Source organism: Aphelocoma coerulescens, chromosome 5 (assembly GCF_041296385.1).
Source record: "Aphelocoma coerulescens isolate FSJ_1873_10779 chromosome 5, UR_Acoe_1.0, whole genome shotgun sequence".
Classification (NCBI taxonomy): Eukaryota; Metazoa; Chordata; class Aves; order Passeriformes; family Corvidae; genus Aphelocoma; species Aphelocoma coerulescens.
Window position 1 is genome coordinate 31595837 of NC_091019.1, and position 19934 is coordinate 31615770.

The following is a 19934-nucleotide window of genomic DNA, read 5'->3' on the forward strand; positions in this document are numbered from 1 at the left end:
TTTTCTGAGGATAGAAACATTTTGAAGATGAGTGGTTGATACATTTGCATGTACTTACAGTCACTTTTAGAAATTGGATTTATGCAACTTGCTCTGATATGTATCCATGAGAGGCACAGGGATGGCTGACCTAACAGGTTATTTAGCAAACCCTTCATCAGTGCAAGATGAACAGCTGGAGCTCCTCTCCAGTGCTGTGTCCTGTTTCAGTGGCAAAAGAGCTTTTGTCCTTGTCCACCATGTGAGTTCATATTTAATATACCATTTGCTTCTTGTTCCTTCCCTGTTCAACTTGTTTCTACTCAGACAGGTTATCTATCACATTTAGTTTCTTCAATATACTGCTTTGTCCTGTTTATACTGTGTTTTATTTATTTATATTAGATGTCATACTAATATTTACTAATTACATTGCTGTTTAAAATAATTCTTTGATAATGAATCTCATATGATATATTTTTGTTATTTTCCCAATATTTTTATCAACAGTCCATTCTCTGCATGTTTGATTCTTTCGCTCTCTATTTCACCCTTCAAATTAATGATAAAACCAGAGGCAAGCATTGGGTTCAAACAGGATTCTTTCAGGTGCTTGAAGAAGCAGAAAGATGCCTTCTGAAGGTTTAAAAAAATTAGGCTCCTAATTCTCACTGATCTCAGCTGAAGGTAAAACTAAACTGTTTCCTTGAATATCAGATTAAGTGCCTATCTGCTTGTGTTCTGTTTGTTGTGCCTACAAATCATATAAAGCTTGGAGCTTAAGTGAACACTTTGAACATGTCTTTGAATTACTAATAATCATTCAGAACATGGATTTGTTTTTAAAAACGCTTGACCCTACATCCAAATCACTATAGCTTGAAATATCCTCCTGCTTTTTCATTATTTTGAGATTAACTTTTTCTTCCCCATTCCCTTTATCTTCTAACCATATTGTAAGTTCTGCCAACAAAAGGCTGGAGCCTTCACGTAGCTTTAGTGATTTAACATGAACAGATTTCACTGAGTTTCAATTGGTACTGAGAATCTCTCTCTTTTAGTTTCCTTAGAAAATCCCAGTTAAATGTTATATTGTTCTAGCATGACTTGCCAAATGCACGTCCTTGAGGCCTTTTCTTTGGGAACTATTTTATTGTATTTGTTCAAAAAAGTGACGGCCCTAGTAATTTCCTTGCTAACTTCACCTTGTCTTCTTCGTCATCTCCTTGAAACGGTCCTGATCCTGTCATACATATTAGCAAGCATCTCACTGATTCTCTGAAAGTTTTACTGGAATACAAAAGGCCTACCAGATAAATCCTGATCAAATTTGATTTTTACCAGTTCTCTGAGACTCAATCTCTTGTCTTAATTCTGGCAGATACTATGAACAAGACCAACACTATTAACTGCTGCTGCTTAGGGCAGATTTTTGGTTAAATATCACAATTACAAGCTGATTTGAAAATGCTTTGATTATAGCATTATATTTTTACATGCTTCTCATAAATCTTTGGCATGACTTTTAAAGTGTCCCTTTAAACTATTAGCAGTTTAAGCCCTAAATCATCTCCTGGTATTATCCTTTCTAGTGAATCCCTAAGTAGATAAGCAATAAGATCTAGAATAAGATGCTTGTTCAGATGAACTCAACAAACAACTCTCCCACCATAGCTGCTATACTTGTCATCCATTGACTACATTATTGGTAGAAAAGACAAGATTAGAGAGGTAAGGACACTTTAAAAAAAATCTTTTAAAATACTCAATTACACAGATGTGGAGTAGAGCACATGGTAAGAGGGGAACAGAGTTGACTCTGATAATTGAACATTTTCTACTCATGTAGGATAGTTGTTTTCTCCTTTGCTCCTGCTAGCCAGCCATTTGTTGAAATGTGCACAGGTGTACTGTTGAGCTGTGCATGTTTTGCACTGGGGTTCAAAGTTGCTGTGATCTTAATACAGCAGGTAGATTCTGGGACTTGTCCTCTGGGGGCACTGAAACAAGGACTATTTACCTCCCTATTCTACCTACAGAAAATTCCCTATGGAATGGATTACTAAATAGCTGCTCTCATACTACAAGTGTATAGTGTGACAGTACTGATCAAAGAGGGATGAATGTAATGTCTTTCTATCGGTGGAGGTCAAAATGCACTGTTAATGTTTGAGATCTCTAGATGTGCCAGAGTGCATACACAACTGTAACAGGGGAGAATATATTACCAAACCAGTGCAAAACAAGGACAGTTTTGTTTTTTTTTTTTTTTTGAGTGGAGAGAATGGTAGGACAGGAAGGTAACTTTGAGGAATGACTGCCTGCCAGAAGTTAACTCAAGATTTAGTATTTGACATAGCACAGCTGAGAAGAAAGAACAGGAGGTGACAGAGAAAAGCAAAGAAAGACAATGAGGGGGACAAAATTTAGTGACCAAAAAAAAAAAAAAAAAGCAGCATGTACTCCTCCAGTTTCCTGTTTCCACTAAAAACATGGATTGTTTCCTTCTGTCTCATACTGATGACAGATTGTGCAAAATGTATGTGGAGAGCTGGCTGGAACATAGCTCACAGGCTGCCAAGGACCAAATGTGTAACTATTTCAAAATGACAGCAACACAGCCATTAGATATTTGATGAGGAAGTCTTTTAAGTCATAGGTTTCAAATCCCCTTTTTGACAGGGGAAGTATTTTATATTAATTTTACTCATTGAGAAACATAGAGTGAGAATTTGCTTATCCAAAGGATTGCAGGGTGCTACAGCCCAGAACTTAGAAGAGAGCTCTCTTTTATGAAACACTCAATGCTTGCATTTATACTGTTCCCCCCCGCCCATAATGCAGTTGTGTAACATCTTCATATCAGTCTTCAAATTTGAAGGAAAATAAGGTTCATCATAGGAGACTGTCTGGTGGTCTCATAAAACAATCCTTCTTCCCCATTTGTGACATTTGGTCCGCGCTGCTGTATTACTGCCTACTTACCCAGCTTGTTCCTAAGGGAGCAATCACATCAGCTCATAGGAAAAATACATCCTTGGAATGCAGGAGGAATTGGAGTGGGTTACGTTCTACAAACTCCCACTGTTTTCATTGAGCTTGGCTACCTAATTAAAGATCAAGTCAACTTCCCAGTGTTGAGATTCAGGATGAAATCTACCACATGCAAGGATGATGAGCCTATCCAGCAAGGAAAATTGAAGATAAAAAAGTCAAAGCTGCTGAAAGGAAGGCCACTCAGCAAAGTTTATGAAAGGCACACTTTCACTTGCTATGTGTGAGCTGCACGGTGTTAAAAACTAATCAACAGCATGCATTTCAGACTGGAAGAACCAGTTCTCATTATGCTTTTGTCAGCTCTGAGAATGAGAAAGATGTGGTGTAAGCACTGGTGTGGATGCTGGAACTCATGGATTCCAGTCCTGGTAATGAAAAAAGATCACTGTGTGGGCAACTCAGCCCCTCTCCAGTTCTCTTTTTTCAGAACTGAAATGAGAGTAGTATTTCCCACTCAGGAATGTGGAGGAAGATTAATTAATGTTTGAAAAGCCAGTCTGCAGTGGGAAGAGTTATATAAGAGCTAAGTGTTTATTAATGATCACCCTTTTATAGAAACTACTTCTTAGCACAGTGATACGGTTGATTAATAAAATGTGCTCTTACCTGGAAAACAACAGATTAGGGTGAATTCAGGAAGATTCAATCTGTTGGAGAAACCATGAGGTTCTGACTTAGCTTTCATTCTAGCAAAGTCTCACTGAAGCCAATGGTTCTTTTGCCTGACTAATATCATGACCCTTTCCCCATGCAAAAGTTTAATTTGTTTGAGGAACATGGACTCTCTGCAGTTTCAATTCATGACATTGCTTCAGACTTTTTTCATGACAGAACATGAATGAAAAATGGAAAAATCTAGACACCAATAAAAAAGGCTGCTGGAACTGCAAATCTTTGGTCCTACAAAGGATCTGCTAGGACCATATAAACAAAACTCCTTTGCCTCAGTTCTGATTATAAAGTCCTCCAAATCAATTTCTCACAAGGCATGTGTCACATTGCTGTCACACCTGGAAGTCCTCACAATGGGAAGGACTCAGCTGCAGAATTACTGCTGGCTCAGCTTATATCAATACTTGCTTTTTCCTGGCGAGGTGATACTTTTTTGCTGAAGAAGGATGAGTTTGAAGACCCATCTGATTTCCTGTGTCATCCTAAACTCCATAGCTAAAATCCCTGCAGGATCCTGTACGGAATGGAGTAAACACCACAGTTTTGGGACTTGTTGCAGGGAATGCAAGTTTCCTTTTGGGCATTGATCATCTGATAGTGTTCTGGAAATAATTTGACAGGAGTCTTTGAGCAGTATTGGTAATTCAGAGCAATAGAATTATTTTTTAACATTCTTCTTCAAACACACAAAAGTAAGTGGGATAGAGTAGGATACTTGATGAGCTGATCCAGCTCATCTAGCAGATGGTCAATCTGCTAGAAATGTAAATCTCTCTCTCCATTCTAAGAAACACTGCAACATTTATGTAATTAGAGGAGGCTACCATTCTGAAAGAATTTAAGCAGTGAGCTCTCTCTGGGTTGATGATTACTTAAGTGTTCTGCTTCTTCTACTATTCAAAACATGGGGAAAGTCATACAAAACTGCAGATATCTTGTTTTGACTCTTGTTCAGCCTCTGTTCCACTGCTTGTCCTTTGCCCTGCAGGACCACAGAGAAGGAGGAGTAGTTTCCCCCTCTAGAATGCACTGGAAGAAAACAAGGATGGTACTAGAAGAAGGGAGACTGAACTGATGTTTTGTGGAGAGCATGCTTCTAACAACAGTCTAGTTCTTCAAAATTTCTGGCAATGGAGTTAGGTTTACATAGGAAAAATGAAGGCAGATGCTTCAAAGAATGGATATGCACATCTAAATGAGTATTTTATTTCTCTCAACATTCCCTCTTCCCTCCTGCAGGAGGTCTCATTTCTAAACCAAGGCCATTCAAAGACTTGAAAAATCTGTAACTGAGTACAGGACATATTACATTTCAAAAAAATTTCTATCTTGTTATGATGAGTCTGTGATCATCACCTTGCACAATGAAGAAAACTGGGATAAAAGTACCTAATATTCCAGATCACTCATACATATCATGAGCTTGTTTTACATGTTTCTAACAAAGTATTTTCCTTGAGGGAGTTTGTAAATCAGCTAGAAGAGATTGAGAATGAAATATGTTATTGTACTAGGCTTTGATTTACAATTTTCTATAATCTGTTCCAAAATGTGGAACATCAATTGGCATTTTCTGACTAGTAGCAGAAAGGTATAAAATTTGACATTATATTTATATGTAAATGAATAAATGGGGTGAGAGGGTTGGTTGGTTTTTTTTGGTTTGGTTTGGTTTTTTTGTTTGTTTGGTTTGGGTTTTTTGTTTTGTTGTTGTTGTTGCTTTTTGTTGTGTTGTTTTTGTTTTTTTTTTTTTTTTTTAATTTTTTAAAAATTTATTTGTGGAGTCTTTGACATTCCCAGACCCAGGTGCCTGGAGAATGGGGAGTCAAGTATCTATATATATTACAGGATACATATTGGGGCCTGTAACACCATAAAGTTTTTAGGAGTGGATGGTCACTTACCCCTCAGAGATCCTTTTCAGGGGGGTCTAAAAACAGGATTCTGTTCTCTCTTCTGGCACCATTGCCTTTGGTCTTCTAAACAAGCTATGCAGGACAGACTGCTGGACATGACATTTATTCCTGTGTGAAATCCTTGAGGTTAATTAAGGTAATAAAGTGACTATAAATGTCTCTGGGAGTAAAAACTTGCAGGAAGGGCTTTAAGCTTTTTGTTTTTGTTTTTTAATCTTTTAAAACGGTAATATTTGTATTTGGTAGACAAAATAGCTGTATAAAAGAAAATGGACATTCAGAGAATGCTTTGAATATGAAAAGTGATTACTTTTTGAGACAATAACATGAATGAAAAACTATATAGAAAATCAATTCATATGTAATGAATCTTATGCTGTTGCCTGCCCTTGCTGTACATTCCCTGTGAAGTGTAGACCTTTCATCATCCTAAGTTGTTTGATTCTGCCCTTAATATCTGTTGACTTAGTCCTAAAATAAATGGAAGTTCAGAAGCAGGATTCTCTGTCACACATTCTATTATTTATTGGGGTGCTGAATATGAAGTTTATCTGGGCAAATAAGTATCACTACCACATGTTTTTTTTAGCAAGAAACTGTGAATTATTTCCATCTCCTTGTCTTAACTAGGAATCTGTGAATACAGCTATTTAGTAACCTTTTAGAGAAAGTCTTTTAAAAAATCCCAGCTGTTTCCTTTTTTTTCAGAGATCAGTAATGAAGAAAATGTCCTTTCTTCTCAGTCTTGTTTCCATTGCTGTGCATTGTGCAGCACCACCATTGGAACTGGCATTTCATTTAATTTTATATGCAGTCTTGTTAGTAGTCTTAGCAGAGAGGATTAGGGCTCTGTGATCTGGAGGGACTGAATGTGCACTTGCTTAGGCCTGTGGGAAGGACTGCTGGCAGCATGGTGGGAAGAAAGCTTGTTTGGGGACCTGCAGCTGCAGGGCTGCCCTCTGTCACCTTTCCCCAGTGCCGGTTGGAAGGGTTTTGGGCAGGCGCATGGAGTGTGTGGTGCCATTCTCAGGGGGAAAGGGAGCATTATTTGAGAGCATGCTGCTGTGGTTGTTGATCACACTGATGTTTCCATTCTCTCTTCCCCTCCCTCATATTTCCTTTCCATCCAGTCTGTGGCAAGCGTTACAAGAACAGGCCTGGGCTGAGCTACCACTATGCTCACACTCACCTTGCCAGTGAAGAGGGTGATGAAGCCCGTGAGCAGGAGACCCGCTCTTCCCCTGTCCACCGAAATGAAAACCACAAACGTGAGTAGGATTTTCCCTTTGCCTTTGAGATCCTTTCCAGGGGTGTTGCCTCCACCCTGTCTTTGCCTTGTGGAGGCTGGTGTTATTGCCTGGCTCAGTTGTGAGTGATTGGGCCCTGGATGCTTGGAGCTAATCAGCCACAGCTCACACGGGTGCTGGCTCAGCTAGTCAGAAATTCATTTCAAACCCAGCATTATCTCTGCAGCAAGTCACTTTTCCATTACTGCTCCTGTGGGGAGGAAGTGGCAAGGAGAGGGGGGAAAAGAAGAGATGCCCAACCTGCCCATCATCAAGCAGCCTCCCAGTGGCTTTTAGGGATGTCAAGGAAATACACGTCCAGTAGTTTCAGGGGGCTGCCTTTGTTTTGCCTTTAAATAAGAGATATGTGTCAATATTTCAGTTTTTCAGTATGAAAATAACAGCACCTTTCTCCCGTATACCTTCACCTGCTGCACAAACAGCTTACCCTCAACTTTGCTAAAAGCTGCTTCTTAGTTACAGTTTGACAAAAGCTATGAAAACACATCAGTACTGATCTGCAGGGAGAAGAGCTGGAACGTGAGGGGAGAATGTATCTCAATTCCCCACACCGGTACAACGCTGAAAGAAATCTTAGTGGTCTGAATTCTTACGTGATGAATCACATATACTCAGTGGGAGCATAAGGTCCATCACCCTGTTTGATTGTCCTTTCTGTGCTCCTTAGGCACAGAACAGGAAGGCAAGGAGACTGTGTTATATTACTGATTTTTGCAAGTCTCTAATTCCCTTTTTCTCAGTTTTCCAGAGTGCAATACTATGTGATGTTTGCTGTGACCTTGGGATTTGTGTAGATAGCTTTGTTTGCTTTCAAAAAGTTGTTTTGGATCAGCATGTGATCTGTGTTATTTTAGTTCAAAGTAATAAAGCAATAAAATGCTTATAGGGAAAAATATGCAGGAAAACACTTTGTAATACCTTATGAACTGCAAGAAATATGGAAGTAGGAAAACATTTTCTTTCTAAGCAGGATAATTGATAATTGTCCCCAGGGAGGTGTAGGAGGGGGTTTCCTTCCTCCAAAGCATCTGCTACTAGCCACTGTCTGAGCTTGAAGGACTGTTTAGTGTGATCCCATTTGGCATGCCCTATGTTTCTGTCGCTTTTATGCTCTACCTTTTAGTTATCATGTTTTGTAGATTTGTAGCAAAAGTAATTTTGACTCCTCCAGCTGTTGATAAACTCGAGCTGTCAATGCACTAAGAGTGACTGCTTGGGCAGGCAGGGGAATGTCAGTGTTCAGCCAGTAGCTTTTGTTTACTTAGCATTTACATCAGCTTTGGGGTTTTTTTGTTTGTTTGGTTGGTTGGTTGGTTGTTTTTTTCCTGTGCCTGCAGTAGTCAGTAATAGTTGCATACCTGAGAGGCATATTGCAATCTGTATTAAATTGATACTAATAATGGCCTTGCAATAGATGCCCAAAAAAGGAAAGGTAGTGTCCTCTGCCCTGAATTCAGTTTGACATAGGTGCCAAGAGGTTTCAGTCCTTGTGTCTCTGGTGCTTAGGAAATGATAGAAGTTTGCAAGAAGAAGAGATGGAAAAGCTATGGTAAGGTTAGGAGCAGCTGACTTTGGCCCAGGATAAAAAAGGTGCATTCTACACTGTAGGAAAGAGTAGCATGAGAGCTGCTTGGGCTTGTGCTCCCCCAGAGCTCCTAAGGGGTGCATGTGGCAAAGGGAAGTTGCTGATGCACAGATGCACAAGCAGGCAGAAATTTAGAATTGTTGGGGTAAATCTCCCTGATGCCTAGATTCCTGAGTGGAAATAATAACCAGCCAGGAGCCAGTGAGGTATGGGCAACAGCGTGCAAATGTGCAGATCAGCCTTGGGGAAAGTCCCAGATGCTGGAAGGTAACTGTCCCAAATGGCTTAGCTGTTTCAGTGGCTGTTTGTTCCTTTTTGCCTCTTTGTTTACAGCCTTGAGCTCAGATCTTGCATCTTGGCTCTTTCACTTGGCAATATTTAATTTATGCTGCCATTCATCTTCCATGTGAATGCTAATTGTCCACATTGCTAATGTGCAGTCATTAAATGGTCCCATTGTACAGGGGGATGGTGGGGAGCCAGAGCATCAGATCCTTCCTCTCCCCTAAGAACTGCTAGGCATGTGTTATGAATTAGATTTGACAGGTCTGCAGCATCATAGGTCTTGAGCTTCAAGAGTCCTCTCTGCATGGGCTTGGGGGGTGGGGGAGGTGGGAGGGAGGGAAGACAGGGGGATGTTAATCCAAACAGCTAATCTACAACCCACTGAACAGGAGGACCAGAGATATGGTGTAGAGTAGGATCTGGTTATTTGCCTAGCAGTGTGTCAGAGATATGAGCAGCCTGATTTAGAAAAGGCAAGGCAAAACAAACCAGCCATTTGGAATTTGTCGTGCCGTGGGAGGTGAGCACCAGGTCAGTAAAGTTCAGGTGGGCGGCTGCAGTATGAACTTCCTTCCTTTGTACTCGCGTCTCCTCTGCAGCTCCCACTCCTTGCAGAAGCTGCAGTAACAGCAGGGCTTCTGCAGGATTCAACTATTGATGCCTTAACTGGTGCCAGGCCAAGAGCTGAAAGCCTCTTGTCTTTCTACGTATTCAGTCTCCTCTACCTCGTGCACAGACCAGTTTGAGTAAGTCAGAAAATGATCCAGAAACTGGAAAAGATGTAGATAGGAGGAACCTACCTAAAACTGAGAACCATTGAATAGGTGCGTATCAGAGAACTGGGACTGGCCCAAGTCTCACCTCCTTGGCACATCTCACTGTCCTTGACTGTGCAGAATGTTTGTCTGTTTACAACTCTTTACATCTCTCTCTCTCCTTCTGTCCTTCTCTCTCACGTATAGATTACCTGTTGCAACATGAAAGATAGTTCAACAGTCTTCTCTGGCCTTTGCCTTTCTGAAAACACCCTAGCCTGTGTTCTGTTTGAGTTTTAGTGGCTTGCTTTGTATGCTTTATCTGGCCCTTTGACACAAATAAATAACCCTTCCTCAGTGTCTAGTCTTGTCTCTGCTATACACACATTTATTTCTGACCTACTCTCTGATTTTTTTACCTGAGTATCGAACTGTGAAAAGGAAATTATAGAAAACCCTTTAAAAAGTCAACTTCCCCTTTCCTCAACTCCACTGGAAAAAATAAATGATCCCACACCATTCTCAGACTTTTTCTCTGCTGGCTTTTCCTCTACATGTTGGCACCGAGACCGTGAGATTTGTGAGCCCAGGGTGCATCCAAGCCTGCTACAAAACACCTGCTGTTTTATTCTGTCTCTCTCCATGGGTACAGGCCAGCTCTGGGGGCAGCTGGTGCTCACAAATTTTGAGACACTTCTGATATAGGAATTACATTAGACTTCTATCTATTGAAATGTGTCTGTGAATGAGTGTACTAGTATAAATGCTCTTCCTTAATTCATGGGAGAATAGGATAGTGTGTCAACATGGAGAAAAACTTCCTCTCCTTTAAAGGAGAAGAGTTTTCAGTGGCATTTTGCTGTGTGAAATGTTGATTACAGATGGCTGCGCAGAAACAGCAACTGAACAGGATCTTATGCCCACAAGCACTTTGGCCAGTGACAATTCTAAATAAAGTACATTGTGCAGGCTGTTGCTGGCCTCGCTGCTGAGTGCAGGTTGATCTATTGTGCAATACGTGTAGTTAAGGAGGATGCATTCCTGTGTCCTCCTGCCTCTCTGCTAGCTTAAGCATCCGCCCCGCAAAACCACCTGTGTACATTATTTCGTGGCATCAGCCTGTTGTGCCCAGTTCCATCACAGATTTTATTATGTGGATAAATCTCTACTGGAGAGACCAGCCAAAGTTGTTTTTGTACTCTAAGCATAATTGGATACCCGGTCTCCAGAGATAAAAAATTAATGTGCTAACCTCAGTGTGCCTCCAAGCTGTCCTCCAGCTCCCCCACACAGTCATCTTTGAAACATTTTTATTTCCATCCAGGCAGGGGGCTGGCCATGAATAAATGACGAGAGTCAGCCCCTCAGTTGGAGACGAGCTGTTTGTTCCTCTCCACAAGCAGCATCAATTTGAAAAGCTACATCAGGTCTACTTTTTCCCTGCCTCAGTGCTGATCCTTGCTGGGGCCATGGTGGGAGCTACTTCTGAATGCAAGGATGCATCAATGCCCACCTTGCAACAAGATACCCTGCAGCAGGTGCTTTTCAGTGAAAATATGTACATTACCTCGAGTTGACTTCTTAGTCATTTAATCCATTCGGGGTTTTTCTCTTTTCAGATTTTGTTTGCATAAGCAAAAGCACTCAGAATGCTAAAAGAAACAGTAGTGATTGGGAGTTTGAACTGTGTAAAGATTTCTCTTAAATGTGGCTGTAAATTACTGAGACTTTTGTGCCTGTATTTTGCAATGCTGAGTTAAAAAATCAATTAGTTGTTTAGAGTTATGGCATAGTTGTCTCCTATGTACAGGGACCCAAAGGGGACTTTTTTTGTTGTTTTGTTTGGCGTTGTGGGGTGGTTGTTTTGTTAGTTTGGTGTTTCTTTTCTATACTGCCTGGGCAGGGACAAAATGTTGCTGTTGATGGTCAAATGTCATTGAAGAGAAGCACTGAGTGCTTCTCAATAGTTTATGGGAAAATGTTTCCAATCTGACTAAGTAGTTTTTGATAAACACGTTGCTTCAACAGCACATCAGCTCTTGAGATAGGATGGTACCATTTATGTATTTATATTTTTTCCTTTTTCTGCTATTTTCCTGTTTTTTCTGCCTTTTTTTTTCCTTGATGTAGGAACCCAGAGTGCAGAGAATATTTCTCTGCACTCTGGATTCCTACACTCCTCCATGTAGAATTTGAACCAAGTAAAATCCAAATGCTTTGAATGAATTTGAACTGAATAGGTGCTCTCTGCCTTCTCACACTCCTGCAGTGAGTAATTTCCAGATCCAAAGCTTACAAGATGTTGCAGGGACCCAATTCATGGCACTGGCTATTCTCACTTGAATACTGAGGGATGCTGCCAGATGGGGCTGTATATTGGGCATTACAATTCCTTCTTGAGGTGGGATATATTCCCTTAGCCAATGGGAATGATGTGTTTCAGTGGCCAGGTGCCAAGTCTCAAGAGAGGCACCCCTCAAAGTCAGGAAATGTTAGATGTATGTTAAGATGTCAGACTCTTTTGTCTGTCTTCCTATTCTATCTCCTACTGTTTATCATCATGAGGCACTAGACAGTTACAATGTTTTACTGTGAGCAGTGGGGTTTTGGCTGATGCTTTAGGTGTTCTGCAGAAGACTCTATAAGGTCAGTGCACAGAATTTGTATGAAATGCTGCCTTAAGGTAGAGGAACACCGATTCCCCAAATCTACTGAATCCAATCAGTTGATGCTGTATTTTCCTAGCTGTACTTTCCAGCTACCTAGCTCACCTTCCAGCTCTTTCATCAGCTGTTCAACTTAAGGTCCACACTGATTCTTGTAAAAGAGATGATCAAATGATCTTCCTTTTCCCCCATTTAGAGGTTTCCTCTGACTTTTACAGGTGCACCTCCTTCTCCTGGCACTTCTTGTTGTGCTCCTTGGCTGTGCTTCTCTGTGAACAGCGGCTGTAGAAAAGGCAAACCTTTCGGAGTTGCTAAAAGCTGTTCAAAAGCAACAGCTTCTTCTATCCCCACACTACCAGCTAACTCAAAAAAGGAGATAAAATCCAGTTACTAGAGAGAGCTGGCAATGCTTTGTGTGGGTGGTTTGCAGCACCTCTCAGTAGCATATCCTGCATCTCTGGCTGCCAGCAAAGGGCATGCCCATCCCATGCGGGGGAGTGCAGCGTGGGGAGCCGGAGCTAGTGGAGGCCATGGGGCTGTGAAGGCTGATTAGCACGACTCTGGGAACAGAACATCAGCCGTTTCCCAGCGTTACACCCAAGTTCCAAGTGTGTTCAGTTGAAAACAGCACCACATCAACACAGATGTGCTGCCTCCAGCCTGAGCTGCGCCTGCAGCCCCCAACACTTCCTGGTTTAGGGCCAGCCAACACGCTTATCTCTGGTCTTAACAACAGAGTAAGTGACTGGCCATTTCCTCTCATTCAGCTTGATTTATACTTCTTCCTGAAAAACGGCAATGAAAAACCCATGCACTTAATTCACGGTGAGGAGCCCCCAGAAATGGCCGTGCACAGCCCTGCCTGGCTGCGTACCTGTGAGAGAGCAAGAACCTTGAGCCCACTGCAGCTTTGTGTGGCCTGTTTCTCACACCAGCAGTTGTGTTCTTTTATTGTTCCTTCCCAGGGCAGGGTCTAGCCCTGAGCACAGAAGCAGTTCCCCAGTCCACCTCTCTGCCCCACCACTGCTTGCTGCACCCAGCGATGACGGGGGCAGAAGAGGGTGCATGCCCAGCCAGCCATCTCCCTCCTCTTTCCATCAAGGAAAGCCACAGTCCGGGCACTGCTTTGCTTTTGCCTTCTCCTTAAAGCCCTGTTTCCATTTAATTATCACAGTGTAATTTCTCGCGTGAGCCTGCCTCCCCTGCACTGAGCCATTCTGAGCAGCAGACGGAGGGGCCGCGCTGCGATTCCTTACACGGGAGGGCCGAGGCGATAGCAGGTGGCAACGCCAGCGGCAGCCAGCCGGGCCCACGGTCACCATGGAGACGGGCCAGGCCTGCCAGGGAGGAGCGCTGGCAGCGAGGGGGGGCGAGGACAGGCACATGGAGCCATAGGTTGGGATTATGTGTCACCGAGGCCTCCAAGGGGCTTGACGACCGCAGGCGCAGGCTCTTGGCTGGCGTTCTCCTGCTCAGGCGGCCAGACATTGCTTGCCCTTTGCCAGGGTGAAAAAGGGAGGAGCTGGAAAGGAAAACTGGCTCTGTCTCAGACAAAGAGTCTTGTAAATTAAACAAAAAAATCCCAACAGGCAAAACCCCAACAATAAAAGCAAATCTACCCCTTTTCCTCCATCGTGAAGTGTACTGACTTGATTCAGGCCTACATGCGGGGTCCCATGGCCTCTATTGTGCTCTGAAGATCCATGTTGCAAACAGAGTAAATGGCCTGATTCAAAGCCTTTTGAATTGAATTGAAAACCTCCAGCAGGCTTTATTGGTTTTGGATCAAACCCAGAAGAAACAGGTAAGATCTGGACAAAATGTGCTAGGAAAAATCCCTTTGTGAGTGCATATATCTGACTGTAGCCAATTCACTGTAATCCTTGAAATAAAAGATGCACAGCTCCACACCCCAGCAGCAATGCATGCACTCTACGCATTCTCCGTTGCCTTCCCAGTAATGTGGATATGACAAAAAACAGGGATAAAATGTTGCCAAACCTAGATGCATATCTTAAATTATGGTTCAGTATTGTGCTGTATTACCTACAGGCTGAAGAAATATATGTGACTGTGATTTGTTACCGAGGAAGAGAAAACCAGTTTTTCTTTTAAGCACTGCTTCCACCTCCCAAGTTTTTGAAGACTGTGATCCAAATTATCAAAATAATTTCATTTAGAAATCAGAAAAATAGATAGATACAAGATTCTGTTTATTTGGGGGTTTGTCTGTATGTATTTAAGGGTCACATTTTGAAGAAAAACTATTTAAAATATCTGTATTCTGAATTTTCTGTTTAAAAAACAGAGACAAGAATTCCTTCTTCTGAACTTGCCTTGCATTCAAGATATTCTCTGAGAAGTAGAAACCTGAGATTTTTATTGAGTCATGTGGCTCCAGGAGATGATGTAGAAAAGAAAATTCCTTATTTCTTGATGTTATTTCATTATAAGCAGCTTGCTTTTTTTATTAAACTGAAACTATAAGGATAGTTTATATATATATAGTTTATATATAACTTACAGGGGTTTTTTTGTTACTTGGGAGGGATGAAGGGAAGCTAGAATTCTGTTTAGAGCCCCTGCCTTCAAAATCAAGAATGCACAGAAATTATTTTGTATATTTAAACTCAGTCAACTTGTTTAATTTTCAGGTTTTGTCTACAGAACAAAGTTACAGTGTGATATACTACATAATTTATTTAATTTACTGAACTTACTTTGCAAAAAGACTACTGTGAATGATGATACCATATTTTAAGTAGTTCTTTCTTCTGCTCAGCTTGTTATAGCTTGAAATTAACTTGATTAGGCTAAGAAGAAAAAAAAAAGTTTCAGAATAAGTGCACATCAAATTTATTTGGAAATGCTGACTTTATTTTCACTCTGCATCCTGTCTTCATATGAATCACCTTTCAGGTTCAGTGAAACTATTATTTGAACTGTGCAGATCTTTTCATGTCTCCCCTTAATCCATTTTTAAAGTACTTTTAAAAAATTGTATACTCAGTTTTGAGGGAAATGTAGATGAAGACAGGGCCTTTGATGAAGCTTGACAACAACACTGAATTGAAATGGCGAGAGGCACTGATTTAAATACACCTCCTATGAGCACACCTTAGCTCAGGCAATACTCGAAGTTCCTCATAGCTTTTGATCTCTTGTTGCAGTTTGCAGTGTAAAAGAAAATCAGAAGAGTTTTGAGTAAGTTAGGACAAGACCATGGCTGGTTTTCAAGCCTTTGCTTTAAAACAGTTTCTAATTCTGGATGAGCTTTTTCTTTTTACCAAATTCCTGGAGGCAGTCACCTGATCTAAGTGATTCAACTCTCAGCTAGTGAGTTACTTCTTGCTAGCTGAGCTGTTTGGCTTAAACTAGCACCTGCTACTTGTTGATTATCTTATGCAAAAAGTGAATACCTAGTTAATTACTATGTCTCAGATGAAAAGCAGCAACATTAGTCCCTAGGAAATTAATTGTTTCTCTTGTGAATCCATTCCCATAGTTACTTTTGTAAGTAGTTTTATTGATTTAGGGGTGAGATTAGGGTTGGGTTTTTCCTGCATGATACCCTATTCATGAAGATTGCACATGAAATCTTGCCATTTTTCCTTTTGTTTCTTAATTCCTTCATCATTTGTGAATGACAGTAAAATAGAACTAGAATCTTGGAGGATATATGCAAAAAAAGTTCCTTTGAAAAGCTTTCTGCTTCCTATCATCTGAAAATCTTTTTATTCTCAAACCTTCTATGATTTAGCCTGTGACTTAATTCACTGTATGGTACTGACCAAGAAAATAAGCTTAAGTCAGGTTTGGTTCTAGTTTTCACACCTGTTAGAACAAAAAAGAAAACATTGGAGAGAATAACATTGCCTGGTTTATTTGGCTGTAGAGATACATCATTTAAAATATCATTGATGTAACTTCAGGAACTTCTCATCTGTCTATGACTTTTGCCTGGTATCTCTATCACGCTCCACTGAGCCAGGTTAATAAGTGAGCACATGGACACTTGCATTAAAAATTAAATGTTTTGGAAGAAAACAAAGAAGAAATGAAAGGAAAATAAAAGGAAAAGAAAGGAAAAAAGAGAAGAGAAGAGAAGAGAAGAGAAGAGAAGAGAAGAGAAGAGAAGAGAAGAGAAGAGAAGAGAAGAGAAGAGAAGAGAAGAGAAGAGAAGAGAAGAGAAGAGAAGAGAAGAGAAGAGAAGAGAAGAGAAGAGAAGAGAAGAGAAGAGAAGAGGAGAGGAGAGGAGAGGAGAGGAGAGGAGAGGAGAGGAGAGGAGAGGAGAGGAGAGGAGAGGAGAGGAGAGGAGAGGAGAGGAGAGGAGAGGAGAGGAGAGGAGAGGAGAGGAGAGGAGAGGAGAGGAGAGGAGAGGAGAGGAGAGGAGAGGAGAGGAGAGGAGAGGAGAGGAGAGGAGAGGAGAGGAGAGGAGAGGAGAGGAGAGGAGAGGAGAGGAGAGGAGAGGAGAGGAGAGGAGAGGAGAGGAGAGGAGAGGAGAGGAGAGGAGAGAAGAGGAGAGAAGAGAAGAGGAGAGAAGAGGAGAGAAGAGGAGAGAAGAGAAGAGAAGAGAAGAGAAGAGAAGAGGAGAAGAAGATCAAACCCCAGGTTTATTCCCTTGCCAATAGTCTGGGAGAATCCCTTCAGCTTTATCACACTCAGCAAATACCCTCCACCTCTCCCACACAGTGCAGGATGAATTGATCAGCGTATGCATTTTCAAGTCCCCCTGTCCCATTTCCAGTTTGACAGTCAGTGGATCTTACGGTCATAATCCATGTTGAAAAAATTTAAGTCAGTATATGCAGAGTGTTAATTATACCATTATGAGCAGTGGTAGAAGTGGAGCTCTTTCCTAAGTCTGCTGGCTGGCACCCTGACTACTTGTTTTTATTTGTGGCCTCACCACTGAATTTTTGTGTGTTTGAGAGTAAGCCAGTTTACCACTCTACCTCCAAGTCTTTCAGCTTTAAAATGCAATGCAACCTCACCATAAGACTTACTTAGGGTCCAGAATACTTTGGCTAGAGTCCCTGGCAAAAGAGGCTTTTGACCTCACTGAAGGTTAATAATTGGATCTTAATATTTGTAAGGCATGTTAAAACACTTAGATGAAAGGTGAAATAATGTAATAAGGAACAACAACAAAAAAAGTCACTGAATGCTGAGCTTGCTGTGTTTGCATTGCACGTGGCCTATCTGTAGATGCAGAATAATATAAAGAGGTAATTACTTAACTTTTTCAAAATGGGGCTGCAGTGGGAAATATAAATGCTAGGGAGGTCTGCTTTTTATACAAAAAATATGTACAAGCAGCAACTTTATGATCATTTTGTTACAGGTCTTAAAATGAGCTGGTGTGCTAGACTTCCACCTGGTTCCTGTTCTTTTTTTGCATATCTTGCATGCATGTATTAAATGCTTTTCTGGTACAGACAAAATGCTAATCTAACACTGGGACCTTCTCTCTAGTTTTGAGAGAGTTGGGAATCTGTTAACCAGGACCATTTCAGAGCAAAGTCCATTGTTTAGTAAATACTCTCAGGGTTTCCGTGACCACAGAGGAAGATAGTGATGTATTTGCAGCCTTATACATTTTAATTTTCTTCTTAATTTCACCTTACCTGGATCAGTTACCAATCTCCAAAAGTTCAGCTGATCAACATCTGGAAGTAAATTAATAAGTAGATGCACCCAAACCAGAAAAGCAGATTGAACTTGGAGGAAATTTTAATTTTAAGTGTATGTCTTGGACTGCTACCAGAAGCCCTTCAGAATGTCATTGTTCTTTGGGGGAAATTTGAATGTGGACAAAAAGATCATTAATAAAGGCTGTCAAAACATCTGTTAAAAATTTGCAACTTACAAAATATGCATTAAATAGATGATTAAATAGAGATGGTACTGTTTAAAGTTCTTTATTTTCTCATTTGTAAAATTCTTGATGTGGTAGGCTTAGGCCAGGTATACCTGCTGATATATAACTGGATTTTTTAAGTTTAAAGAGAAGAAACAAAGACCAACCATTACCTCCACTCGCTTCCCCAGTTCATAGACTGTACAGGAAAATGTTTTCCCTCTCTGGAGAGCAGAGGAGGAAAATGGCAGTTGTGAGAAAGAAAAAAGGACATTGCTGTTCTGCTCAACTAAGAGGAATGCAGAAGACCTCTGCCCTTCTCTCCTTCCTAAGGGATCTGCCTCCTCCTCTACTTAAGATCAGTGTGTGTTGCTCCTTTCCAAGTATTCCTAGCTGGAAAATAATAATAATCTCACTCCTTTTATCCTGTCTGAGTTTTTAACTCTGCTGGTTGGGATGTTTGCCCCAAGCTCACTCTGCACCTGTGCTGGGTGCTGGGGTAGTGTTGGACCCTCCCTGCTCATCCCAGGGAGTGTGACTGCTGCAGATGGCTTAAGCCTTGGGTGAAACACCCCCAAATGGCTTTGCCTGTGAATATTCAAGGGCTTTTGAACCAACCTTCTGACTAAGGACACCCTGCTACTTAGAGATGTAGTCCCCTAAAAAGCTACTTGAAATAAATAGAACCAGTAAGGGTACCTATTCCCCCATCTTCCCACTCTCGAGTTTTGAGTTTTATAGACTGTAGTTTTCCTTTCTGAATTTGTATTTTGTAGGTTTATGATGATGACAGCTGCCTGAAAAACCAAGTTTGGCTTACTGAAAACATAAATCTTATGTGCATTAGGGATTGTCTCTATACCTGTATGTGTTACAAGTCCCTGGACTGTAAAGGCACATCTGGAAGCATGTCCTTGAGAGGGAGCAGCCTGGCTGGGATTGTAAAGGAAATGGTGAAGGGCATTTCAGGCAAAATAGATACAACCCAGGGTGTACTTAAAATGAAGGTGGTTTATGCAGTTCACTTTTTGTTCTGATTGACAATGTTTTGGGAAGACTGTGGCCTGCAAACTCACTGAGCTAACACCATATCAAGGATAAGGGGGAAATGTCCAAATGAATGCTCTTTGAGTAAATCTGATTTCTAACCCAACTACAGCCCAGAAAGGACCAGATGGGGTCATCATTCCCAATAACTACTGTGACTTCTGCCTCGGAGGCTCCAATATGAACAAAAAAAGTGGCCGGCCTGAGGAACTTGTATCATGCTCAGACTGTGGGCGCTCTGGTAGGTGACTCCTTCTTGCATCTTACTTGTACAAAGGCATTTGAGTGATTTGGTTTTCGCACTTTCTGAAGATTTTGAAGAAAGGCAGCATATTTGGGAAGGGACAGAAGATGGAATCTTACCTCTTCTCTGTGTTTGTGGGAAAGGATGACTGAAAAATTTTATATCATAAACCCCATTTTTGGATTCACATTTTTAAGCTAATGGGGTCTTATGAAATAATGAAGTTTTAATGTATTTATTGACTTTTGGGAACATTGGTACATGTGCCAGTTGTTCTTCACATGGAAGGAGAAAATCCTATGACAATTTTAAAAAATGGTCTCTGTCTTTAAATGCTGCAATTACAACTATAAATTACTTACAAGATTTATGAAAGTTGCATGACAAGCATTCCCATTGATTACACATTTCATGCATTTCTCCATCCAAAAAAAGAAAGAGGGAGTAAATTACAGGGTAGGTATGGGGGTAGCTGTCAAGAATTATCCTTTTACAAGATGACTATCATTAGTTTTGTTTAAAGAGGTTTTTATTTCTCCCTTTTCTTCCCTTCTCTCTTTT

General features: G+C 41.0%; 1 protein-coding gene across 8 annotated transcripts in view; it reads left to right on the forward strand.

The window, feature by feature from the left end:
* Positions 1-19934, forward strand: part of DPF3 (double PHD fingers 3) — a 157704-nt gene that overhangs the window by 109169 nt on the left and 28601 nt on the right. For all 8 annotated transcript variants that reach the window (XR_011151385.1, XR_011151386.1, XR_011151387.1 and 5 more), the window contains 2 exons: positions 6755-6892; positions 19242-19370. Coding sequence is in view for 5 of the 8 variants with exons in the window: in XM_069017509.1 (XP_068873610.1) it covers positions 6755-6892; positions 19242-19370 (267 nt within the window). In the remaining 3 variants the exon portion in view is untranslated. The remainder of the gene's footprint in view (positions 1-6754; positions 6893-19241; positions 19371-19934) is intronic.